The sequence below is a fragment of the Lytechinus pictus genome, chromosome 14 (assembly GCF_037042905.1).
Source record: "Lytechinus pictus isolate F3 Inbred chromosome 14, Lp3.0, whole genome shotgun sequence".
In the NCBI taxonomy this organism is placed as follows: domain Eukaryota; kingdom Metazoa; phylum Echinodermata; class Echinoidea; order Temnopleuroida; family Toxopneustidae; genus Lytechinus; species Lytechinus pictus.
In genome coordinates this window covers 16178759-16205559 of record NC_087258.1, presented here as the reverse complement: position 1 = coordinate 16205559, position 26801 = coordinate 16178759, and the positions used below count along the sequence as shown (strand labels likewise).

The 26801-nt window shown below is 35.9% G+C and overlaps 1 protein-coding gene across 2 annotated transcripts; it reads left to right on the top strand.

Moving 5' to 3' along the window:
* Positions 1 to 6754: 6754 nt before the first annotated feature.
* On the top strand, positions 6755 to 25969 carry LOC129276182 (uncharacterized). 2 transcript variants are annotated; one of them, XM_064109635.1, is made up of 6 exons: positions 6755 to 6864; positions 9966 to 10049; positions 10750 to 10883; positions 22294 to 22547; positions 24051 to 24185; positions 25040 to 25969. In XM_064109635.1, exons 2-6 carry the CDS (start codon positions 9993 to 9995, stop codon positions 25351 to 25353), a joined length of 894 nt encoding a protein of 297 aa, XP_063965705.1. In that variant the 5' UTR covers positions 6755 to 6864; positions 9966 to 9992; the 3' UTR covers positions 25354 to 25969. The 2 variants fall into 2 exon arrangements, with proteins under 2 accessions (XP_063965705.1, XP_063965704.1); XM_064109634.1 differs by having other exon boundaries at positions 6820 to 6977.
* The last annotated feature ends 832 nt before the right edge of the window (positions 25970 to 26801 follow it).

The window sequence follows — 26801 nt, the reverse complement described above, 5'->3', positions numbered from 1 at the left end:
TTACCTATTTATGGGAAAATGTGCTATTTTCGAGCCCCCATTGAGGCAAATAGTGTTGCTGCTATGTAGTAAGGCCAATTTTTATTGATTTTAAACTATATGGATACGAAAGAGTAGAATTTTCTCAATCTGCTACATATAAAAAAGTGATGGCATATTGAAGAATACCCCCTTAAGGGGGCGTCGAAATTACCCACCCCTTTTTCATATTTCACCTATTTATGGGAAAATGTGCTATTTTCGAGCCCCCATTGAGGCAAAAAATGGCCACCTTTATTGGTTTAAAACTATATGGAGACGAAAGAGTAGAGTTTCCTCTATCTGCTACACATAAAGAAGTGTTGGCATATTGGAGCATACCCCCTTAGGGGGTTGCCGAAATCCCCCACCCCTTTTCCTTATTTTACCTATTTATGGGAAAATGTGCTATTTTCGAGCCCCCATTGAGGCAAATAGTGTTGCTGCTATGTAGTAAAGCCAGTTTTATTCTTTTGAAACTACGTGGAATTAAATGAGTAGACTTTCTTCTATCTGCTGCTAATAAGTGGTGCACAGCAAAGCCTATTCCGTCTGGGGGTTTCCAAAGTCACCCACCCCTTTTCCATATTTTTTCCAATATATGGGAAAATCTGCCAATCTTGGAGCCTCTGAAGAAGGTAGAAGTCGATATGCCTCTTTTTACATGTAGCTGATAGAAAAAAGCCTATTCTTTTATTTCCAAGTGGTTTCCAAAATCAAAACTAGCTTTACTATATAGCAGGAATGCCCTTTTGCCTGAATGGGGGCTCAAACACTGCAATTTTTTTCAATATGGAGGGGAAATAGACTTAAAAGCTGGAAGAGTTCGGCAGCCCCTGAAGGGGGAAGGCTTCAGTGTGCTACCACATCTTTATATGTAACTTATAAAGCAGATCATACTTTGTTATCTTTATGTGCATACAAAACAAAAACAAGGGCTTTACTGCAAGGCAGAAACGCCTTTTTCCTCAATGGTTCTCCAGAATGACGAATTTTCCGAGAAATTGGCAAAATACGAAAAAAGGATTGGCTGACTTTGGTAGCCCCCTGAGGGGTAGGCTTTGCTATGCCCTAACTTCTTTATATGCAGATGATAGAGAAAAGCCGAAAAGCCTACTCTTTTGTCTCTAAGTGATTTAAAGGGGAAAAAATACATACCCAAAACAAAATTTGGCCACATTGGGGGCTCCGAAAAGCACGATATCATAATAGTCAAGCTACGGATAAGGGTGTGGTATGTAACCTTCTACTGGCTCTTGTGGGACTTTGCTTTAAGGTGCCCGAGAGTAATTGCATGCAAAATGAAAATGCAGAGCAATGCCTCGATCCTCTATCTTTTTTAAGAGATTTCATTATTATAAAAGTTGCTTTGTGTAGAAAACGCCTTTTACCCTCATACACATGATACAAGTAATATATCGATCGCTAAGCACGTTACATGCATTTCTGCATGTTAGGCACATCAACAAAGGCGATGCAAGATAAAACAGATAGATGTCAATGCAAATTATTAATTTGGTTCAATTTTTTTGGGATAAATTCTTTTGTTTTTTTCAAAATATATTAACCGGACTATTCAGAAAACAATTTCAACCGATTTCTACTATCCAAATCATAGTGAAATGCGTATTCATTTAAGATTGTCCCACTGTCACACTCTGTGCAATAAAATATGAAAATAATTACTTTTCATCAAAAAAGGTCCAAGAAGGCCGCCAAAGATATCAATTTTGAACCCCGTTGGACAAGATTTTGCAAAGGGAACATCAAGATTCATTAACTAGACACTTCAGGCAAATACAAAAACGTTGAGTGAAGAATATTTTGATGGTCCACAGGAACCCCCTTATCCGACTCTACTACAACGATGCAGTCATACATGGTATAGGTTCGTTGTTGAAATCTAGGCTGAAAACGTAGCCTATAGACTGCCCAGTGGGCAATCAATCTTTGCTGAAATAATTTATTTATCAGCAGAGACATAATGAAGATGAAAATATATTGTTTGGAAGATTTAATATCATGCAAAATGCAGGAAACATCAATACAGTAGGCATATCGTTCGAACACCTCTTCAGCTATATGGTAAAAATAGGCAAAAAATGCACGATTTCTATGTGCGCATCATATTGAAAAGGGGGCTGAAATCACAGTCTATAATGTCATTTCCAATTACTGGCATATATTTTCTAAAAGTAGAGATATAGATAAAGAGAATGATATTATGCTTGAGAGGAAATATATCAAATAAAGTACACTAAAAAAGAAAATAAATTTCTGAATCGATTTTCGACAATTTTTGAAGCAATAAATCTCCCAAACTAATGATATGCAAATTTCATTACGTAATTTGCATATGCAAACAATAATTTCTGTTCGTGAAATTTTGCATATCTCTTGTGCACTATTTGAGCAATATATTTTGAAAGTTTCATACAAAACAAGCATGGTTTGGCTGAGATATTCCCCCTTGACTTCATGCTATGTGTAAAATGTCTTAAAAATTGTGAAATAGGGCCATTTTGTAGTGACGTCATATATTACGTCATTTCGGAGGGAAGACCACGGATAGAACCCGGCAGCAATGCATTTTTGTAAACTTCAGGGTCCATGCCATCCAGCTATGGGGTCATTTGCTTGTCCGGCTTTCGGTTGAATAAACCTCCTGGGCTGCCGGACTATTACTTTTTACACTAATCGAATGTTCGCCAGATGATGATTACTGATTTGAAACATTCGATTATCAAAAGTACATGACTGTAAATTTAGATTTTTGAAAACAAAGTGCAAGATATCAAATGAAAATCATGCTAAAATTAACGAATTCCAAAGATCGTATCTCTTTCATGACACACAATGACGACTAAGCCGCGGCGACCGCGCACAATTCAGATGTGTTGGACTGATGTGTGCACGTACGTCTCTATAGGCGCTGTGCTGGACGCACTGAGTCGGGTGAGCTCAGTTTGCTCATTATACATTGTATGTGATTACAGCCACGCCCAATAATCATTCCAAAAGCGCTAACAAACACGCCCATATTAAATCCTCTGAATCAGTCCTGAGAAGCCACACCTCAGTATCGAACTTGCTATATTATGTTATTCCCGCCCACTCAAACAATATCAGTGACTTACCACGTGCGCGAAAGCATTGTCACTGTACGAGGTAGTTTTGAGGCAGAGCCTATTAAACCAACTAGAACCGCCCACGAAATAGGCCCCCGCAAAATTAGTCACGCGCAGTTCTCAATCTCCTTTGCTATTCGTTCTTTGAGTTGGGCTCATGGGCGGGATCTACGTTCTCATCAGCGCAAGTACTAATATACGTAAGACATACAACACATCCATTCCCAGTCACGTGCAGTTCTCAATCTCCTTCGCTATTCGTTCTTTGAATGGGCTTGTGGGCGGGATCTACGTTCGCATCAGCACAATACATACAACACGTCCATTCACAGTCACGCACAGTTCTCAATCTCCTTTACTATTCGTTCTTGGAATGGGCTCATGGGCGGGACGTACATGTATGTACATATATCAGCGCAAGTACTAACATACGCAATACATACATACAACACATCCATGCATTCTAGAGGTCACGCACATAGTTCTCAAACTCCTTGTTATTCGTCCATTGTGTGCACTCATGGGCGGGATTTATGACATACCAGAGCAAGTGCAAGCAATACATACACCATATAGCGGTCACGCACAGTTTTCAATCTCCTTTGCTATTCGTTCATTGTGTGCAGTGAGGGCGGGATAAATGACAAAACAGAGCAAGTACATGTTCCTTGTATGTACATACAATGCATTTATTCCAAGTTCCACTCCCATCATACCAGTTAGCGCAGCTACCGGTAGGTCATGGAAGTAGGTCAACTTTTGTGTGTGTGATTTCTGATATTCCAGGAATCTCGATTAATCGAACTAATCGATTGTTTACTCTGGCGAACAATCGAATGGCAAAAAGGGTATTCGTCCCAGGCCTAAACAGACCCCTCCCTAACTAAGAATACTATTGTTTAAGATTATTATTGTTTGGTATAAAGTACAGACCCAGTCAGCAATCTTTGAGCATAGTTTACACTCGATTTTACACTCGAGCAGGAACAAGGGAAATGGTCCAGTGAATCTATTGTTCTCCTATTGTTCTGGCTTGGTCACTGTATTGTTCTGGACCCGAGTGTAAATTCGAGTGTAAACTATGCTCAAAGATTGCTGACTGCCACTTATGTTTTATTCTTGTGGATGTTACCTTATAAGTCCAGGTGGGGGAGGAAAGCCTGCGGGCTATAGTAATTTTTTTCCCAGGCAACTTGGACTTGTACTGTAAACATCCCTGTTCATTTTGTTATTGTAGGCCCTATATTCTCATGTAAACTGATTAATGGTAAACTTTTTTTGTTGAAATGCCGAATAAAATAATGATAAAGAAGAAGAAGAAAAGGATTGAAGAAGAAGAGAAAGAAGAAGGCGAAGAAGAAGAAGAAATTAGAGAAAAAAGAAGAGGAAGAAGAAAAAAGAATAGGAAGTAGAAGATAACAAAAAAGCAGAAGAAAGGGAAATAAAACTGAGACCTCCATTAAAAAAACAAGAAGATGAAGAAAAACATTTTTTTTAAAGAAGCGGTGGAAGAGCTAGGAGAATATAAAACAATATCAAAATCTATAAGATGCGGGATCGGGGGTCACCTGCATGATATAATTGAGTCAAGAATATTGTTTTGTTATTAATGTCATTGTGCTGATGCTGATACTTGGGTTAGTCAAAAGTCATTAAAAATTGGAAATACATAATAATGTTCTGAGTACCATGTCAGACTATAATCCACAATAACAGTATCTATATTGTTCAAAGAAAGAGTTGTTCTGTTTGTTTTCAAAGTCTAAAATTACTACCAACAAGTCCAACATGTTTTTTTACATCTATCTCCATTTTGAATATTTTCACCTATCAGGATTCTGCACAACGTCAAAGATATTGGTGTAAGAAACGTTCATCTTCCAGCCCCCCCCCCCCCCCCCTTTCCCACTCTTTTATTTTTTTAATTCTCTCTCCCCTACTTGTTACCTAATTCTCTTTCTTTTTCACTTCTCCTTTTCCTCTTCACCAGTTTATATCTCACTTCCATTTTTTATCAGTTTTTTTTCTTCTCAATTTCTCCTCGACCTCATCCCCCCCCCTCTTTTATTTTTATATGCATGTCCACTCCTTGCATTTCCCTCCTTCATGCAGTATTCCCTTTTCATCTTTTGACTAATCTCCCTTCTCTCTTTTCTTTTAATATTCAGTCTCCATTGCCTTTCCGTATATAGGCCTACTCTACTCGTTTCTTTTCCATTTCTTCCATTTATATAATTTTTTTTACTCCCTTGCAAATACCAAGAAAGAGAAAACATGAAAATTATCATCACTATCAGGGTTTTTTCTTATCATTTTTTCATCATCAAATTCTGATAAAGGGCACTCGTCACCCTGCGAGCGTCACTAAATTTATTTTCACTATTCTACTTCCTTTAATAGCATCCTGTAGAGGCCCTGTGCTTCTTGAAAATTCTTCTATATATTCTCCGTTTACCTGGGAAAAGAAATGGAACAAAGATCATCAATAATGGTATATTTAAAAATATCACAAAAAAATTAAGGCACACACATAACCCCGCCCCAAAAGATATTGTTTAAAATATATTTTACTTGGGCCCGCAACCTACTTATATCATATAATCTTGATTATGTGACGTTAATAACGACGATCAAGAGCACATTTAAATTGAAAGAGAGAATAGGCGACCCCTTCGTAATCAATCACAATTTTTTTCTTCAATTTTATCTTGTAACCAAAAGATATTAGAAAATCATTACATAGTTACATGATGTGATATTAGGCCTACATTTAACTGTCAAGAGAGGAATTTCATCATGAGAAGAAGAAATATCCTGACAAGCACAAAACAAAACGAGAAAATGCCAAGGGAGTGATTGTTTCCGGGTGTAAGCCTATCAGAAGGGTGTCATTGGGGAGTAAAAAAAAAATTGAAATTGCATGCATGCCCCCCCCCCCGAAAAAAATAAAAGGATTATATAATATGATTGACAATAATTGAACGATGAATATTAATGCTAATTTACATGATACAAGAAAATAATAACAAAAGATCTAGGTTAATATTCAAAAAATAACCTAGCTGCCATCATCAAAATGCGGGATGGATGTAGGCCTAGCTTTGTCACTATTTTCAAATTCATTTATTTCATTTCCTACTGCAGCAGGAAAAATAAAATGTATAATTTAACTTCCCTATATTTTCATATTTTTCCCAAAAAAGTTGAGGCAAATATTTACATTTCTTATGAAAGTTTGAATTCATCCCAACATCATTTCAAAATTCAGGCCCATATGTTGATATAAATGGCCTCATTCTAGAATACTGACACATCGATTGCACAAATTCAAATAAAGTTCTTCTCAATTTAAAAAGAATTAATTAAACTGAAAATAAATTGCCTAGATTTGAGACTTCTTATTATTTTTCTTTAATAAATCTGGCAATTTTTTTTTCTAGAATCAGGCAGACTGGTATAATAAACATGCAATTTTTCCATGAAAAGTTCGTGTCAATATATTCCAATAATCGTAGTTGATTTTTTTTTACTATAATTATAACTGAGAATAAAAAAAAAAAAATTCCAGAATCTAGACTACGCATGTTACGCACATGAGCTGAGTTATCGATTCCAGCTGTCCGAAAACTTAAAGGAAAATCCTAAATCGATCAGCTGGCGGAAAAGGTGACGTAATTTACGTCAGGAATGTCATTGCAATGGCAGCGGCGAAACGAAGGTAGGCTGTCATCTCGTCTTTCCAATAATCCTTTACAAATGCAGCTATGATAAGCAAGAAGAATTTTCGACGACGGTTAATTTTAGCCATCGGCGCTAATCCAGGGGAAAAAGGTCAGTGAATTGGATATTAGAGCGTAAAATTTCAAATTTTGCCGGGGAGTTCCAAACGGGCCTAACTGGCATACTGTGCGCAAAATACTACGTTCCAGGGGTGGTATTCTGAAAATTGTCTTAACTTTTCTTGTAAGTCAGCAAGATAACAGCGCGCTAAAATTCTCTTAAATTGGTATTGTGAAAATTGTCTTATCTCTGTAAGGACGTCCCCTATTTTATCTCTGACACGCCCAGATCTATTAGTCCCTGTTCTCAGTTATTTTTTTTAGTTTCCCTTGAGTCTAAAATATTTTATTTAGAAGATCACTTTGCTATTAGTATTGTCGTCGTATATATTAACCAGAAGTTACAGAACTGAACTGGTTTTCAGAACCACTTCATGTAAAGTTGTTTAAAGAGGCAAAGTTGTCTTGAAAACCACATCGCAAGGTTTTTTTCCAAACTAGTTTGATTAGATCGCTTCCAAGGCTATTTTGAGCTTCCCCGAGTTTCCCCATTTTAGATGTTAAACTGGTTTCCACTAAACTAGTTTAAGGCGCAGTAGATGAGGAAAGGGTTTTAGTAATGTGGATCTACTTCATTATTCGAATGCTAACTTTTATTCATTCAATCTTCCATGAATTTTCATTAATCTGTTTCTTTTTCATGTGGAAGACAGAATCATTGTTCTTTTCTACAAGTCCATCATTCAGAGTCTTCTGATTGCGTGTTATTTTGCCAGTGCAGCTAAATGTGACTTGATGAAGCTAAATCAACCCAGAAAAATAGTACAACACTTCAGGGTTAGACTGACCTTGGACCTTTGATGATCTCTACCTAGAGATAGTCGCTTCTAAACTAAAACAGAATTACAATGTATGCAGGACCCCACCCACCCACTCTGAGAGTTTTACTTTCGACTGTTCTGGCATTCGTCTATGTGCACCATGCACACTGAAAACCTATTTGAGACAATCATTTGTCCCCAATGCTATTCATCACTAAGTCTTTAACGCTCAAATCCGAAGATCTGTGTCTCGCCCAGGGGCGGTAATCCGGGGTGGGGGGGGGGGGGATGGGAGGGGCACAGTGCCCCCTTCCCCCAGTTTTGAAGCACGGATAAAGTGCCCTTTTTTATGCTAGAAAAATGCCCCCTCATGAACGGTTACTGTGCCCCTCTCACCTGAGGAGGACCCGCTTTAGGTGTTACCAAATGCCCTTTCTCGTACAAGTGCCAATTTTTACCGAAGAATGCCCCATCTCGAACGTGTTCTGTGCCCCTTTCACCTGAGGAGGCCCCGTTTTATGTGTTAGCAAGTGCCCCCTTGCCTTCTTGTAAGTGCCAATTCTCGTATCACTGCCAACCGGGGTTGGGCTCAATTACAGGGTAATCGATCAATTACGTACATGTAATTAATTACATGTGTAATTGTAATTGTAATTGAAATTTATAAAGGGAAAGTAATTGTAATTGAAAAAGTGTAATTGACTTCAATTACTTTTAATTACATTCAATTACTTTACTATAAACTTAATTTATGATTTAATTTCATGACCTTTTTTCATGTCAACTGCTTCAGCATCAAAGAGTGTAATAGGCAGAATCTGTGCTCTTTAAAATAATTAAACCTTAACCTTGTCAGTTTCTCTGTAGCTTAGAGTTATGTACAAATAGGTGGTGCTAGAACATACAGAGTACAAATTGATTTCATTTATGACTTTTATAGAAAGTAATTGTAATTGGCAAAAGTAAATGTTAATTGGAATTGAAAAAATATAATTTGATTGAAAAGTAATTGTAATTGAAAGTAGTTGAGCCCAATCCTGTTGCCAACTGTGCCCTTTTCACCTGAGGTCTCGTTTCATGTGTGAGCAAGTGCCCCCTTGCCTTCTTGTAAGTGCCCTTTCTCATAACAGTGCCCCTTTTTACCCAAGAAAAGTGCCCCTTACAAATATGGTCTGTGCCCCTTTCACCTGAGGACCTTTTTTATGTGTTAATGAGTGCCCCTTTGAAACAAGAAAACATTATCCTAATTTTACTTCTTATGAAGGAAAAAACTTGTAAGAATAATTCTATGTGCCTTAAGAATTCATAAGTCAAGTGAGTGGGGGTAGATAAGTAATGGCGTACAGATGGGGGCCTTGGGGGCTCTTGCCCCCCCCAAAAAAAAAAATAATAATAATAATAAAAATTCACAACCAAAAAAAAAGAGAAAAGGAAGAAAATGAAAGAGAGAAGGGTAAATTATGATATTATTTTCTGAATACTATGTCAAAATCTAACGTAAAATTAGATTTTTGTTATAAACAATGTCAAAATTTTTCCTTGCTTGCAACTTCTTATAAATTTTACAATGTGATATGACATCTAGCCCCCTATAAATTTTTGGCTCATTACCCCACTGTAGATTTTTTATTTGTTTTAAGATAGTGCCACTTTTGAAAGAAAAGGTGCCCTTTTTTTCCTGTGCCCCCCACTTTCAACTTCGCTCCACCGCCCCTGGTCTTGCCCGTAATTAGTACCCCTCTCTTTTTAATTGATTGTTTAATGACCTTAACTAGGACTTGCAATTCTTTACATGAATCTTGTATACCTGAGTCAAAGCAAATTCCTTATGTTGACATGTTATCACCATTTTTTGTTTTGTTCTGTGTATATGTATAGATGTGTAAACCAGTGAAAAAAAGAAGATCCTTTATGGACAATAAAGTATTGGTGTTAAATTCATGTGCTTTAAGAACCAGGTGGGTGTTTCATAAAGCTGTTCGTAAGTTTCGAGCGACTTTAAGAATGATTGGTGATCCGTTCTTGTGGTAAATGGTATATTCATTGGCGATGGTTTAGCGCGTAAGAAAGGTTCACCAGTCATTCTTAAAGTTGCTCTTAACTTACAAACAGCCGTATGAAACAGCCCCAAGGAGGCAGGGGGGGGGGGTTATTTTCTGTATATCTTTTACTAACTATTTTATTGATGATACTTGTATTTTTCCACCCTTCAATGACAGATTATTGTGGGCTGCTTGATATGCTGCATGTCCACTTGTATGTCTCTAGCTTGCATTGACGACGAGTTGAACAATCAACTGCAAGTAAGTACTAGGCCTAGTTAGAGCAGCTGGATGATATAGGAATTGGCCCTAACCCCTAAATATATTTAAATGACATCTTATCTCTCAAATTCCGATGAAAAACAAAGCCCTAAATCCAATCCGGGCCCTTAATATTTTGTTAAAGCTCTTGTCAGCTCACTGGGCACCCCACTTTTAATGTTTTGGTTCTCAAAATACTTTATAATTCGTTCATTTTGCAACTGGCTTGGGTTGTATTTTCTGTAATAGTGGTGGAAGTGTTAGTGGTGATGGTGGTGGCAATGGTAGTACTAGTAGCGGTAACGGTGGTGGTAGTGAAAGTAGTAATGGTAGTGGTGATGGTGGTAGTAGTACTTACAAGGTAGTAGTAGTAGCAGTAGAAGTAGTAGTAGTAGAAGTAGTAGTAGTAGTAGTAGAAGTAGTAGTAGTAGTAGTAGTAGCAGTAGTAGTAAGTAGAAGTATTTGTAGTACATGTAGCAGTAGTAGTAGTAGCAGTAGTAGTAGTAGTAGTAGTAGTAGTGGTAGTGGTAGTGGTAGTGGTAGTGGTGGTGATGGTGATGGTAGTGGGAGTAGTAGTGGTAGTAGTAATAGTATTGGTAGTAGTACCAGTGATGGTGGTGGCGGTAGTAGTCGTCATAGTATAGTAGTACCATGCGCCTGCACCTGTTCAACATTTTTTCTTGTATAATTGTTTCAACAGTGTCGCTATGACTGCTCGGATGAACTGATTACTGACAAATGCTCACAATTCAATGCAACAACCCATCCGTCAATAGATGGGTACTCATGCTGTCCAGGCTATTTCCTAATAAATGTCACCGAATCTACGTACATGTAAGTGTCATTATGCAATGTTTGGTATAAAGCCCAGTGTTGCCTATCACTGCTGGGGCTACAATACTACATGTCTGTAAATTATTCAATATATTCATGAGAGTCAGCTGGGTTGGGCTCAATTACTCTTTTCAATTACAATTACAATTACGTAATTGAAATTACAATTACTTTTCAATTAAAGTTTTTTTTTTCAATCGATACAATTACCAGTTACTTTTGTCAATTACAATTACAATTTCCAAAAAAAAACTTTCTAGAAAATTCATAAATGAAATAAATTTGTATTCTGTACATAGTACCACCAATTTCAACATAAATCTAAATTACAGAGATACTGTCAGGATGAAGGTTTAGGTTAAAAAGCATGGATTCTGCCTGTTAATCTCTTTTATGCTGAAGCATTTGACATGAAAAGGGTGATTAAATTAAATCATAAATTCAGTAAGTTTATTGTAAAGTAATCGAATGTAATTAAAAGTCATTGACAGTGATTGAAGTCAATTACATTCTATTTCAATTGCAATTACAATTACTTTGAATAGTTTCCCTTTCAAAACTTCAATTACAATTACTCAAAAAATTTAATTAATTACCTGTACATAATTGATCAATTGCATTGAAATTGAGCCCAACCCTGATGAGAGTGGACAAAATTTCATTACTGATACTTCAAATGATTTCATTTGAATTAAGGCAAAAATAAGTGCCTTGAAAGTTGTTGAACAGTAAATATGAATAATCATCATCTTCATATTTTGTGATTGGGACTCACAAAGGTTATGCTTCAAATATGAACAGCTATACATGTAAATTGGCCTCGATGACACATAGACCAATAATTATAGTTGAAGGTATTGAGATCGAGTTGAATATGTTCTTATTTTGGATAGTTTTGATGGCAATACACTGTTGTAGTCGTCATGATCTTTTATGATGTTTTTACTACCACAAAGTAACAAAATAAATAATTATTGATATTAAAGAAATTTCAAAGAGGAAATCAAAATGGCTGCTACAACAACCAGAAGTTAAATAAAGATGACCATAATTGACTCTGACACATGCTTTCTCTTATTTATATTTCCACATTGATATTTGAAACTTTCTGGTGAGTAATGTGCATGTAAATAACTATAACACACATTTACATGTATACCATTTTCAAGTGAATACTGTTACTGAATTTTTTATATAATCCTGAATATTAACTTCACTCATGGTTAGAAAACACTAGAATGTTCCATATCATTGCTTGTGATAATTTATGCATGCTACTAATAGATTTGTTAACATCAAACTTCAACTATTATTTAGAATTCAATTATTGAGATCTTCTGTTTTATCTTTAGCATGTATACATGCATCTTTTTTTTATTTGTGAATTAATTATTAATGATGTTAGAATATTTGTTTGGTATGTTGTTGTTGGTAGGTTGTTCGGTATAAGTGATGCATACATGTATGTCACTGTAAATTTCTCATTGTTCTACACCCTATTACACCTTATTAGACTACCGTTTCTTTTGTTCTTCCGAAATCATCTTAGTTCATCTACTAAGATCAACAGAATATCTGATCGACGCACACGTTTCGCTACATTCTTCACATACCAGCTTGCTTGATTTTGTCTAAATTGTCATTTAGCCCAATAATCATTTTGTCAGTTCTATTTGGTCCAACACCATGGTTAAATGAACTGTTTGTGAATCAAATTTTCATGCACATGACAAAAAAGTGGAAATTAGACCAAGTGCAAATCAACTGGGTATTAGACTAAATGGGTATCATACACTAGCGTACCTATGGGGGCGGCTGGGGGGGCAGACTCCCCCCCTGACGAGTCACAACTGATCCCTAGCCCGCTCCTTTGAATTTGAAAACTTTTTTTTTGCTGGATGAATTTGCTCCCCCCCCTGTGTTAAAGCCTAGGTACGCCACTGGTATCATACTAATTGTAGTGTAGACCAAACTGTAATTAGACCAGATTGCAAGACCAAATAGAAATCCTATATGGATCCATGGTGGTATTAGACCAACTATTGCTTGTACATGTAGACCAAGTGATATACAGTGCGTCCCACAAAAAACGAAACCGACATTTAGCGATGATTTATCAGTGGCGGATACAGGGGGGTGGCGCAGGGGGCGCGCGCCCCCCTAATATTTGAGCGGCGCTGCTTGAAAAAATAAAAATAAAGGAAAGAAAAGAAAAGGCGCCGCTTAAAAAAATTATACACTGATATAATATTAGCAACAGTAAGGAAAGACTATCCCCCAGCAAAGCACAATCATATCATCTTCCTTATCTTTTCTTTTAACTACCCTTTTCCCAACAACTTCGCCTGTTAAAAATAATCAGCAGTGCGCTGCCTGCATATAACTGGCGCCAATCAATAATAATCAGCGCCACCTTAATCTAAATCGGCGCCGGACAAGAATAATCAGCGCCATTTGGTTATAAATCGGCGCCAGTCGAGAAAAATCGGCACTGCCAGAGTCTTAACCGGCGCTGATCAAGGATAATCTGCGCCACCTAAATCTAAATCGGCACCAGATAAAAATAATCGGCGCCATCTTTTTATAAATCGGCGCCGGTAAAGAAAAATCGACGCTGCCGGAGTTCTTAACCGGCGCCGATCAAGGATAATCAGCGCCACCTAAATCTAAATCGGGGCCGGACAAGAATAATCTGCGCAATCTGGTTATAAATCGGTGCCGGTAAAGAAAAATCGACGCTGCCTGAGTTCTTAACCGGCGCCGATCAAGGATAATCAGCGCCACCTAAATCTAATTCGGGGCCGGACAAGAATAATCAGCGCCATCTGGTTATAAATCGGCGCTGCCAGAGTCTTAACCGGCGCCGATCAAGAATAACCAGCTCCACCTAAATCTAAATCAGCGCCGGGCAAGAATAAACGGCGCCATCTGGTTATAAATCGGCGCCGGTAAAGAAAAATCGGCGCTGCCTGAGTTCTTAACCGGCGCCGATCAAGGATAATCAGCGCCACCTATATCTAAATCGTGGCTGGTCAAGAATAATCAGCGCCATCTGGTTATAAATCGGCGCCAGTCAAGAATAATCGGCGCCTCCTGGTTCTAAATCGGCACCAGTCAATTATGAATTGCCGCTGCCTGAATCTTACGTGACGTCGGTAAAAATAATCAGCACTACTTGATCTAAATCGGCGCCGGTCAAGAATAATCAGCGTCCTCTGGTTCCAATAAATAGGCGCCGGTAGAATAATGAAGAATTAAAGGGCCTATTGCCAACCAAATCTAGATCGGCGCCGGTCAAGAATGATGAGCGGCACCTGGTTATTCATTTTATTGTTGAATGGTCATAACAAACCTTATCGCATGCCCTTACAGAGTGGACTGGGGCGGGGCAGTTGCCCACAGAATGACAGATGTCATGAAATCTTTGATTTATTTAAAAAATCCCAGAATCATACAAAAGCGTATATAGAGCAAATCCTTTAATTTTGATCTTATTTTCCAATGCTTTAATAAAAAGAAGGTCAGTCACTTTTCTTCTTTACACATTCCACATTGTGCCACCTCTATGGCCTTTAGTTTAAGACAGCTACTATAGTGTTTTATGAAGATGATTCGATATTTTAGCCCAAAACTTCAAGCTAAAACCTGTTGCTAGTACCGGGAGTGTAATCAATCAAGAACAATCAAGAATAACCAGCTCCACCTAAATCTAAATCGGCGCCGGGCAAGAATAAACGGCGCCATCTGGTTATAAATCGGCGCCGGTAAAGAAAAATCGGCGCTGCCTGAGTTCTTAACCGGCGCCGATCAAGGATAATCAGCGCCACCTATATCTAAATCGTGGCTGGTCAAGAATAATCAGCGCCATCTGGTTATAAATCGGCGCTGCCTGAGTCTTAACCGGCGCCGATCAAGAATAATCAACTCCACCTAAATCGGCGCCGGACAAGAATAATCAGCACCACCTGGTTAAAAATCGGTGCCAGTCAAGAATAATCGGCGCCTCCTGGTTCTAAATCGGCACCAGTCAATTATGAATTGCCGCTGCCTGAATCTTACGTGACGTCGGTAAAAATAATCAGCACTACTTGATCTAAATCGGCGCCGGTCAAGAATAATCAGCGTCCTCTGGTTCCAATAAATAGGCGCCGGTAGAATAATGAAGAATTAAAGGGCCTATTGCCAACCAAATCTAGATCGGCGCCGGTCAAGAATGATGAGCGGCACCTGGTTATTCATTTTATTGTTGAATGGTCATAACAAACCTTATCGCATGCCCTTACAGAGTGGACTGGGGCGGGGCAGTTGCCCACAGAATGACAGATGTCATGAAATCTTTGATTTATTTAAAAAATCCCAGAATCATACAAAAGCGTATATAGAGCAAATCCTTTAATTTTGATCTTATTTTCCAATGCTTTAATAAAAAGAAGGTCAGTCACTTTTCTTCTTTACACATTCCACATTGTGCCACCTCTATGGCCTTTAGTTTAAGACAGCTACTATAGTGTTTTATGAAGATGATTCGATATTTTAGCCCAAAACTTTGCTAAAACCTGTTGCTAGTACCGGGAGTGTATAATTACGCAACCAGTCGTATATTGAGATTGAGCTACACAACTCGTTCTTTATTTAAAATCGTGCTTAAATTATCCGCTTCTCAGATTGGAATATAAAAATTTTCAGCTCGCGTTTCGCGCTCGCATCATTTCTGTAGCAAAACCCCATACTTTTCATGATTAAATAGGTGAATAGAATGTCCCGTTTTCATTTCTAAACGTCAAAAGAACTCCCGCTTCGATTTGCAATAATCTTTTGCTGGATATAATCTTGTTCTTTATTACAAACGTCCATTAAACTGCCATTTTTTTCAGATCGAAATATCAAAATTTTAAGCTCGCGCTTCGCGCTCGCATCTATTGTTTTTTTAGATACCCATCTTAATCATTGGCACCAAAAATGCATAGAATATCAAGCTTTTTAGTGGTCAGAGTATAAAGAAATTTCAGCTCGCCCTCGGCACTCGCATTATCTGTGTAGTGAGATATGTATCCTCCTCATGAGTTACTACAAACAGTCCTAAACAGGCACCTTTTTCCTGTTTTCAGGTCAGTATACTAAAAAATTTTAGCTCGCGCTTCGCGCTCGCATTAATTTGTTGGTGAGATATGTGTTTCTATCTCATGAGTCTATGAATATATATATATGCATAAGTGTGTGTGTGTTTGTGTGAGTTTGTTTGTTTTGTGTGATATCGAGCGCCTTTGGAAAGTTGATTCATTATTTTGCCCCCCAAATCTTAAAAAAAGTATCGACGCCCCTGTGTATATATATATATATATATACATATAGTAAAGAAAAACTTGTATCTCTATTAATATACAAAAGTATTGGCCTCATCGCAATAAAAGGGTTAATACACGAGATTTTGAAATCGCACATAACATGCATAATTTGTGTTACTTTTTGCTTGTTTCTTTCTTTAATAAGTTTTTCAAACTCTCTCTATATATGTTTTAGAAAGATTATATGTTTAAATTGATGTATATTTTCTGTTATAATGAGATGTGTTTAAGTGGACTTCAGGGAATGGTCGTACGCAGCAAGGGGGGAAGGGGGGGGGCACATTCGCGATCTGCTGTTGTGAAAAACAATTTTTTTTCCTTAACATTTCATGAAAACTATGAAAAATGTGCAAATGTGAGATGTGCACCAAATTTTCGATTCTTGCCCCCCCCCCTCGGAAATATTATCTGCGTGTGGTCATGCATAATGGCATGACTGGAAATCCTACATTTTGAAAAGAGCATTTGACAGGGTCAGACTTTACCCCTTTTTCAACATTTTCTTTTATGGCGCCGGTGAAGTGCAAAAATATGTGCGCCGCCCGGCAGTGCGCCCCCCCTTTCGCCAAAAGCTGGATCCGCCTATGTTTATCATAACTTAATCATAAATATAATAGACAAATGACATATCAATGTAAAGCTTAGAATCTCTTCTTCCATCTGATATTACTTATATTACTTTTCATTTACGCATGAGTGAGCAAAAACAGTTTGAAGAAAGGATACCAAAAACTCATTTGGCGGGGGTATCTGAATTTCAAGAAGAAAATCACATACCTAAAAAGTTCAATATCTGCTCTTTTATTGAAGTGATACCTTAATCACAAAAAATGGTCAAGAAGTAAAAAAGTTATGTTCCCTCGAAACAATGCTTGTATTTCCATAATTTCATTAAATAACATGTTTTCACCGGTTTCCCACAGAAGCTATCGCACAGTTAACAAAAGACTTAATGCATGGCTGATCGTCAACAAAACGGAGTGAGTTTGAACGCGAGCCTGTAAAACCTCTTCATTTTATGAAATTATTGAAATTCAAGCCTTACTTCAAATAACCAGAACTTTGTTATTTCTTGACCATTTTCTGTAATTGAGGTATCAAATTAAAGAGCAGATATTGAACTTTTTAAAAATGTGGTTTTCTTTTTGAAACCCAGATACAGCCCGCCAAATGACTTTTTGATATCCCCTCTTCAAATTGTTTTTGCTCACTCATGCGTGAATGAAAAATAATCTAAGTAATTTCAGATGAAAGAAGATATTCTAAGCTTTACAATGGCAGGTCACTTGTCTATTGTACTTGTGATTAAGTTGTGATAAATCATCAATAAATCTCGGTTTCGTTTTTTCTGGGAGGCACTGTATACACCTGTAGTGGAATCTATATTTTATTTATCCATGCATGTAGCATGCCATTCATGTATATATGTATTCTTGCACTATTGATTTTGTATCCCATTTTACACCCATAATTAATTCTCTTTTAATACTGGTGACAAGTAAAAACATCATATAATTAGAATATTAGCAAGTAAGTACCAACTTTGCAAAATACTGCAGATCAAGTATATATTTTTCATGTACCATTCAAATGATCTAAATTGATGATAAATAATTTCAATCATCACAGGTTTGATTCCTGACCCTCCAAAAAAAAAAAATCTTTACGTCTACATCATCTACAGGTGCACATGTACCAAACAAACACTTACCGTGCTGTAATCTTTGTAAAATTAAAGATCAATGGAAGTACCGATAGTTCTGATTTCATGAGAAAGTCTGTAAAACCGAGGTTAATTATTTGTCGCTCTATCATCCTAGACCTAGATGTGGTATAAACTTAATTGTGAGAAGTCATGAAATCTAAGCTGAAAAACAATCACCCTGAAAACCGTCAACACAAGCACATATACATTGTACGACGAATAGCTGGAATGTCATACTTATTTAGACTAATTTCTCAGCATTTTACATAATTTCATGCAGAATACTTCAGCATACATGTATGAGGCGCCGAATGTACCAATATTATATAGAACAATTATTTGTTATATAATCATTATTTATTAAATAATAACTATTATTTATATATAATTTACATTTTATTTGTAAATAACTACTATTATATAAAATATCATTTCTAATTATTTATATATAATTCCAAGTAATACTTCATTATTTGTAAATAATAATAGTTCGACATTCCATTATTTATAAATAATGATTATTTGTTTTTCATTATTTATAAATAATGATTATTTGTTTTTCATTATTTATAAATAATGATTATTTGTTTTTCATTATTTATAAATAATGATTATTTGTTTTTCATTATTTATAAATAATGATTATTTGTTTTTCATTATTTACAAATAATGATTATTTGTTTTTCATTATTTATAAATAATGATTATTTGTTTTTCATTATTTATAAATAATTTGTTGAGTTTTCCATTATTTATAAATAATTTGTTGAGTTTTCCATTATTTATAAATAATGATTATTTGTTAAATAATGAAAACGTCTACTTCATTATTTATAAATAATTTTTTCGAGTGCACCATTATTCTCATTATTTATAAATAATCATTATTTAATGTTCGAGTTTTCCATTATTTATAAATAAAGATTATTTGTTAAATAATGAAATATCTACTTCATTATTTATAAATAATAATTTTGTTTCAATATCCCATTATTTATAAATAATCATTATTTATAAACAATTTTTACAGTTTGCCATTATATACAAATAATCATTATTTATATACAAATAACCATTATTTATTAAATAATGCCATTATTTATTAAATAATGCCATTATTTATTAAATAATGCCATTATTTATTAAATAATGGAAAACTTGCTATAACATGCAAATGTGGGACCGCCCATGATATGAATATTCATGATGCGATTTCCTTTTTCGTGATTTTTCTTCACAAATTTTTGTCCATTTCCTCTTCATAATGACATTTCTTGAAGCAATTTTCTAGGGATATGGTCTGATTGTAATATTCTTCATTTTCTATATAACTTCGTCTTCGTAGAAATATCAAAAAGTGTAATTTTATACGATTTTTCCTACAGTTCACAATCCCCATAGGCGCGCGTGTACGGTAGGGACAACCGGTGAATCGACGGAGTGCTCTTCATCGAAATACTACGTTGGTTGGTCCCCGGAAGTGGCGGGCGGAATTTAGCCCGAATCCTCGATGGAAGTCGATCAAGTGCATATGAGCTGAGAGAGTGAAATATCAGTGTACTTGTACAGGCCCTTCTACTTTTTATAAATATTTCTTGTTGCTTTTTTTGTTAAGTTAATTTTTCCTGGTGTAGAAATAAGTTTCAGTTCTAATAATGCACTTCAAATACATTTTGGAGTGTCTGTTTGAGGCGTTTGGGGCGATTTCACCCTGGCCCCAAAATGCTCGCAACGACAATACGGGGGCATGATGACCCCTAATTTTTTAAAAACTTATTTTTCTATTGAAAATTATCACAAAATTCACCAAAAGTGTGCACGAAAGCCTTCGTATTTCACTTTTAAAACTCCAAAAAGTGCCAAAAATGACAAGCTTGGTCGCTTCGCTGTGTCGCTTTCAACTTGAGAACGTTTACGCGTCTGCTTCCCCCCCCCCCCTCCTCCGAAAGAAATTCTGTATACGGCCATGCTCTAAAGAGCCTGGCACATTGATTTATGTATACTTCATTTTCATTATTTTTATCTCATTATCATCATGGCCTTACGCAGAATTTTTTCCGGGGGGGGGGGGTGGGGGGAGCAGGACGCGCGTAAACTTTCTCATAAAAATCTTGAGAAAGCGAAGCGACCAAGCTTGTCATTTGAGCTTGGTCGCGTCGCTGTCTCGCTTTCAAGATTTTTTTGAGAAACTTTACGCGTGTCCTAGCTGCCCCCCCCCCCCCCCCCCCCGGTAAAAATTCTGTGTAAGGCCATGATGATAATGTGATAAAAATAATGAAAATGAAAAGTACATATAAATCAATGTGCCATATGCTCTTTTGAGCATGGCTGTTCACAGAATTTCTTTCGGGGGGGTGCATGGGGGCAGACGCGTGTAAACGTTCTCAAGTTGAAAGCGAGACAGCGAAGCGACAAAGCTTGTCATTTGGGCTTGGTCCCGTGGCTGTCTCGCTTTCAAGATTTTTTTGAGAAAGTTTACGCGCGTCATGCTCCGGCCCCGGCCCCCCTGGAAAAAATTCTGCGTAAGGCCATGTTGATAATGAGATAAAAATAATGAAAATGAAAGTATACATAAATCAATGTGCCAGGCTCTTTAGAGCATGGCCATATACAGAATTTCTTTCGGAGGAGGGGGGGGGGGGGAGCAGACGCGTAAACGTTCTCAAGTTGAAAGCGACACAGCGAAGCGACCAAGCTTGTCATTTGGGCACTTTTCGGAGTTTTAAAAGTGAAATACGAAGGCTTTCGTGCACACTTTTGGTGAATTTTGTGATAATTTTCAATAGAAAAATAAGTTTTTAAAAATTTAGGGGTCATCATGCCCCCGTATTGTCGTTGCGAGCATTTTGGGGCCAGGGTGAAATCGCCCCAAACGCCTCAAACAGACACTCCAAAATGTATTTGAAGTGCATTATTAGAACTGAAACTTATCTCTACACCAGGAAAAATTAACTTAACAAAAAAAGCAACAAGAAATATTTATAAAAAGTAGAAGGGCCTGTACAAGTACACTGATATTTCACTCTCTCAGCTCATATGCACTTGATCGACTTCCATCGAGGATTCGGGCTAAATTCCGCCCGCCACTTCCGGGGACCAACCAACGTAGTATTTCGATGAAGAGCACTCCGTCGATTCACCGGTTGTCCCTACCGTACACGCGCGCCTATGGGGATTGTGAACTGTAGGAAAAATCGTATAAAATTACACTTTTTGATATTTCTACGAAGACGAAGTTATATAGAAAATGAAGAATATTACAATCAGACCATATCCCTAGAAAATTGCTTCAAGAAATGTCATTATGAAGAGGAAATGGACAAAAATTTGTGAAGAAAAATCACGAAAAAGGAAATCGCATCATGAATATTCATATCATGGGCGGTCCCACATTTGCATGTTATAGCGAGTTTTCCATTATTTAATAAATAATGGCATTATTTAATAAATAATGGCATTATTTAATAAATAATGGTTATTTGTATATAAATAATGATTATTTGTATATAATGGCAAACTGTAAAAATTGTTTATAAATAATGATTATTTATAAATAATGGGATATTGAAACAAAATTATTATTTATAAATAATGAAGTAGATATTTCATTATTTAACAAATAATCTTTATTTATAAATAATGGAAAACTCGAACATTAAATAATGATTATTTATAAATAATGAGAATAATGGTGCACTCGAAAAAATTATTTATAAATAATGAAGTAGACGTTTTCATTATTTAACAAATAATCATTATTTATAAATAATGGAAAACTCAACAAATTATTTATAAATAATGAAAAACAAATAATCATTATTTATAAATAATGAAAAACAAATAATCATTATTTGTAAATAATGAAAAACAAATAATCATTATTTATAAATAATGAAAAACAAATAATCATTATTTATAAATAATGAAAAACAAATAATCATTATTTATAAATAATGAAAAACAAATAATCATTATTTATAAATAATGAAAAACAAATAATCATTATTTATAAATAATGGAATGTCGAACTATTATTATTTACAAATAATGAAGTATTACTTGGAATTATATATAAATAATTAGAAATGATATTTTATATAATAGTAGTTATTTACAAATAAAATGTAAATTATATATAAATAATAGTTATTATTTAATAAATAATGATTATATAACAAATAATTGTTCTATATAATAATGGTACATTCGGCGCCTCATATACATGTACATACAAACACTTGGGTGGTCATCTTATTGGAATCTGCATGAACGTCATTTTGAAATTAAATTACTACCATGATTGACATTATCTTTTAAACTAATATATAATACTTTCTCATGACTCTATCTTGCATTTCAGATGCCAGAGATGCAGAGACAATACATTCATGCCTGACATCAACAAGTGCTGTGGATGTATTATATGCATGGAGTGTGATCGCTCTTCAAATGATTCCATAGTACAGATTTGCACCAAAACCAAGAATAAACAATGTAAGATAGAACAGGACCCTACAACCCCTGCAAATGTTGTATGTCCTTTCATGATGACGTCAACAGGGAACCCGCCAACAACCAAAGAAGTTAACACTGTACATGTAACTTCAACATCAGGTAAATCTATTAGGGCATATCTCACCAAAGGAGACGTTTCTATGATGTCTTGGACTCTAAAGTCATGGAGAGTCACAGGCAGGTCTCCAACAAAACTTCTTCTCCATGAGATTTTTGACACATCGTTTTAACTATGAGGCCCGAATTCACAAAAGAGGTTGACCCCATGGTTGAGATTTAAACCCCTATAAAGGTTATAATTTAGACCAAGTTCTCAATTATTTGTTTCACAAAAGAAGTTCAATGAGGCGTTGCCGAGTTGAATGGATTAAAACATTCCATCTTAACTTCCCTGAATGAAGTATTCTGTCCATTGCAAAAATGAAAACCATTCATTATTTGGTTTATATGACACCTAAAAGTAGTTCCTTGTCATTTTAAATTTATGAATTTTAACACAAAATGTACTAGTGCTGCATGAGCCTGGTCTGTTGATTATCCCCTACATACCCAACACGCACCTGGTGGTGCCTGAGGCCTGGGGTCTCAGTGCGTGCGTGCAATGGAAAAAATTGTATGGATCCAAAATTGCATGATGAATGGATCTAAAATTGCACGGATGATGATGACATTGTAAAATGTACTGAATGATCGATATTAAACAACCAATCAAATGACAAGGATCTATCTAGGTGTCACATAATATATTCTATTGCACTTAACACTGCAGTTCATGAGACATACTTTAATAACATTCACTTTGTATGAAATGAACTTACACACAAACTTTTATAAAAATTGTAGAGAAAAATGTACTTGTAAGTGTAACTGATATGACCGTCATGTCATGTACAGCCTGTCATGAAGACAAGCCAACAAAACTTGTGGAAGCTTTTTGCATAACATGATGGGCTATGCATATACAGAGAAATAACCATTAGACTATATTCCTAAGCTCCCGGGTATGGTCTAATAATCTTTTCTCAAACTGTATGTCTCATTTGTATTTTTTTATTAGGGCTTTATTAAATTCTTATTAAATTGAATTGTTATAATTAATGGGATATAAGAATCGACTTGTGATGAATTGTACAGATTTAAAAAAAACTATTAATATTATGGCAAATCATATTTCATCCTATTTTTAAAGATTTTTTAGATGATGGTGAAAATATATGTTGACTTTATATTACCCTTTCAGAAATGATCATGAAAATAAGAATGTTTTTTGGGGAGATTAACATTCACAACACCTTCAGGGGAGCGCTTCATCAACATTTTCATCCAACAAGTTGTCAGATCTGATACTTTCCCTGAGTTTGAATGGCTAAGAAGCACTGTTATAACTTTTGGATAAAATTGGACTTGTCGGATAGAGCGTCCGACAAGTCCTTTCATGAAAAGCTTCCCTAGTAATAAGTTCCAGTCTGGCAGAGTTTTGGGAATAAATGACTATTGTTTGCTCTTTATTTTCTTATTAAATTAAAAGTATGTATTAAATGAGAATTATGTATGTGTAACAGTTTGTATTGAAATTATAATTATTATTTTTTTTATTAACAGATGTTCCAGTACTGGTGCAGACCTCTGAAAGGAAACCATATAGAGCAAGTTTCTATGTAATGCTGGCCTTCTTCCTTGTTCTTCTGATTCCGGTTTTATTTGTTTGTTCCTTTGTCTGCTTTGCATATAAAACAGGTAGGGTACCAAACACTTAAGTTCAATTTCATGTTGAAGTTTAAGTTTATTCAACCAATGACATAAGAAAATGCAACAAAATATTTAAACATATGCAATACAAATAAATGAAAGGCTTGGACCCCTGAGAAGCAATGCTTGTGAATAGGGGCCCCAACATAAAACACATAAAAAGTACTACACATTAAAAAAATTCAGCTTCAAATGGCATGATGTGTCAATGCTTTTATGTATTTCACATTTCACACCTCTTTGCTTGCATTTAGTATTTTCATGTCAGATTCTAAAATTCTAATGTTATGCATTTTTGTACCTCCATATGAAATGGTTGTGAAACAAAAAAAACCTACATGTATGTTTATATTTATTAAGTAAAGCTTATATAATTTATCAAAAATGAATGAAGGGAATACATTCTAAAAAGATTTTTAACGTAACATCGATACCGCTCGTTCGGGAGATTGTATCCAGAACGTTGCTTGTAAAGAAGGTGCCAGAAATCTGTTAAGTGTTCTTTGGAAGATAGAATTGATTATCTGATTGATATAAGATATTCTACAAGATCTGACTTTAGATAATTTTTGTAGCTCACACATACTAGATAAGGGCTATCTTTTATCTTACAAAGGTCAAGGTCACAGCGACATGTTTTCATCTTACCCTTCCGCAGTCTGCAACGCGATAACTTCATTTCAACTTAACCTAGGTTCATATAATTTAGTCTGTATAGTACTAGCATGGATCCCAGGAAGCCTATCGATTTTGAGGTCAATAGGTGAAGGTCACAGTGACATGTTTTCATCTTACCCTTCTGCAGGCCTTATACGCGATAACTCCTGTTTAACTTAATCTAGGCTCGTACAATGGAGACCCTGGTGCAGCTTCAGGTGATGATGGAAAAAAAGGAAAAAACGATGGAGACCCTGGCCCTGGTGCAGTTTCAGTTATTGAAGGAAGAAGCAATGGAGACACTGGTGCAGCTTCAGCTGATGAAGGAAAAAAAGAAAAAAACGATGGAGACCCTGGCCCTGGTGCAGCTTCAGTTACTGAACAAAGAAACAATGGAGACCCTGGTGCAGCTTCAGCTAATGAAGGAAGAAACTATGATAATATGTCATGGAAAGAGATTGCACGATTGATAGCAAGTAAGTTATTCTATTACCCATAAATGTGTTGACATGTTGGTATATAATTTTTTGTAAATCTTTTTTTTTTGGTAATATTTATGATGAAGGAGAAACAGAAAGAGATGTTGTATGGTCCCCAGATTTTGAAAACCAAGACATTGCAGTTTAGTACAATTTATTGCTGAAGCACTTCTTTCCTATACAGTCAGGTAATCAACAACATGTTGAATATATGTACTTTCCACTTCTGATCTTTGTGTTTAGCTTTCTATTGGGATGTTGTAGCTGCAGTATTCAAGCTCACTAACCTTGATTAACTCTGTGTCTGAGATATGCTCATTAACTTGCGGGTAGATATAAAGACAGAGAGCAGAGGTTGCAATTGAACTATTTATTTTTCTTTAAAATGCATGAGTTTTCATAAAATTCTTTCCCCATAATTGTAGCATTAGCATGTCCATGTATATTGTATAAAAGATTCAGTTATTGTTCTTCATCCAAAATATATATTGTAGTCCTCAAAATAGAGTAATTCTTCTTTGATATACGGATGCCGGTTGGCATCCTTGAGAGAGCTGAATGCACAAAAAGATGAATTTCTCGAGATTCATCTAACCAGCACAACGAAAAGCAAAGCTATTACCATGTACGGTAACTAAACAAAAATGCAAACAAGAATTTCTTAAAGATTTAGAATTTTAAAAAAATGGTGGCTGAAACCAATGGAATATCTATGTTTTGTAGGGATATGAATGCTGTTTTAAAGCACTTATTGTTCAAGGTTCTGTCCCATTTGTGACAGACATAACTTTATGTTTACTTATATGTTTGCATTGATCAAACCCCACTCGGCGCTAATGTCCTTTGGCAAGGCACTTATCCGTGTCACTGTCTACTGAGTAAAAAAATGGGTACCTGGTAGGATAGATGTGAACGTCAATGTGATTAGATTAGCATGTGTGCACTGGTAAAAAAATGGTACCCTGGCCAGGATGCTCCCTTGGGAGTGGAGCTTTATTTTGTGGAACATTGATGGATCTAGCTGTGACCGCGGTGATAATAATTACATGTAAAGTGCTTAGAAACACAGAGTATGAAGCGCTATATAAATGTAACTAATATTATTATCAAATAATACCCCCCATGTTGGGGAATCAATATCAAAATCTTAACCATGGATAAGTTTTTGAAATGTCATCTAACTTAGAAAGTATATGGACCAAGTTCATGAAATGTAGACATATGGGTAATGGTGTATCATTGAAGATCCTGCCCGAGTTTCAGGTCACATGACCAAAGCCAAAGGTCACTTAGGGTCAACAAGCTTTGACTATGTTGGGGTTATTTGTGAAATTGTCATAATTTTAAACGTTTATGGAGCTAGTTCATGAAACTTAGACATAAGAGCAACCATGTATCCCTAAATATCCTGTGCGAGTTTCAGGTCACATGATGAAGGTCAGAGATCATTTAGGGTCAATAAACTTTG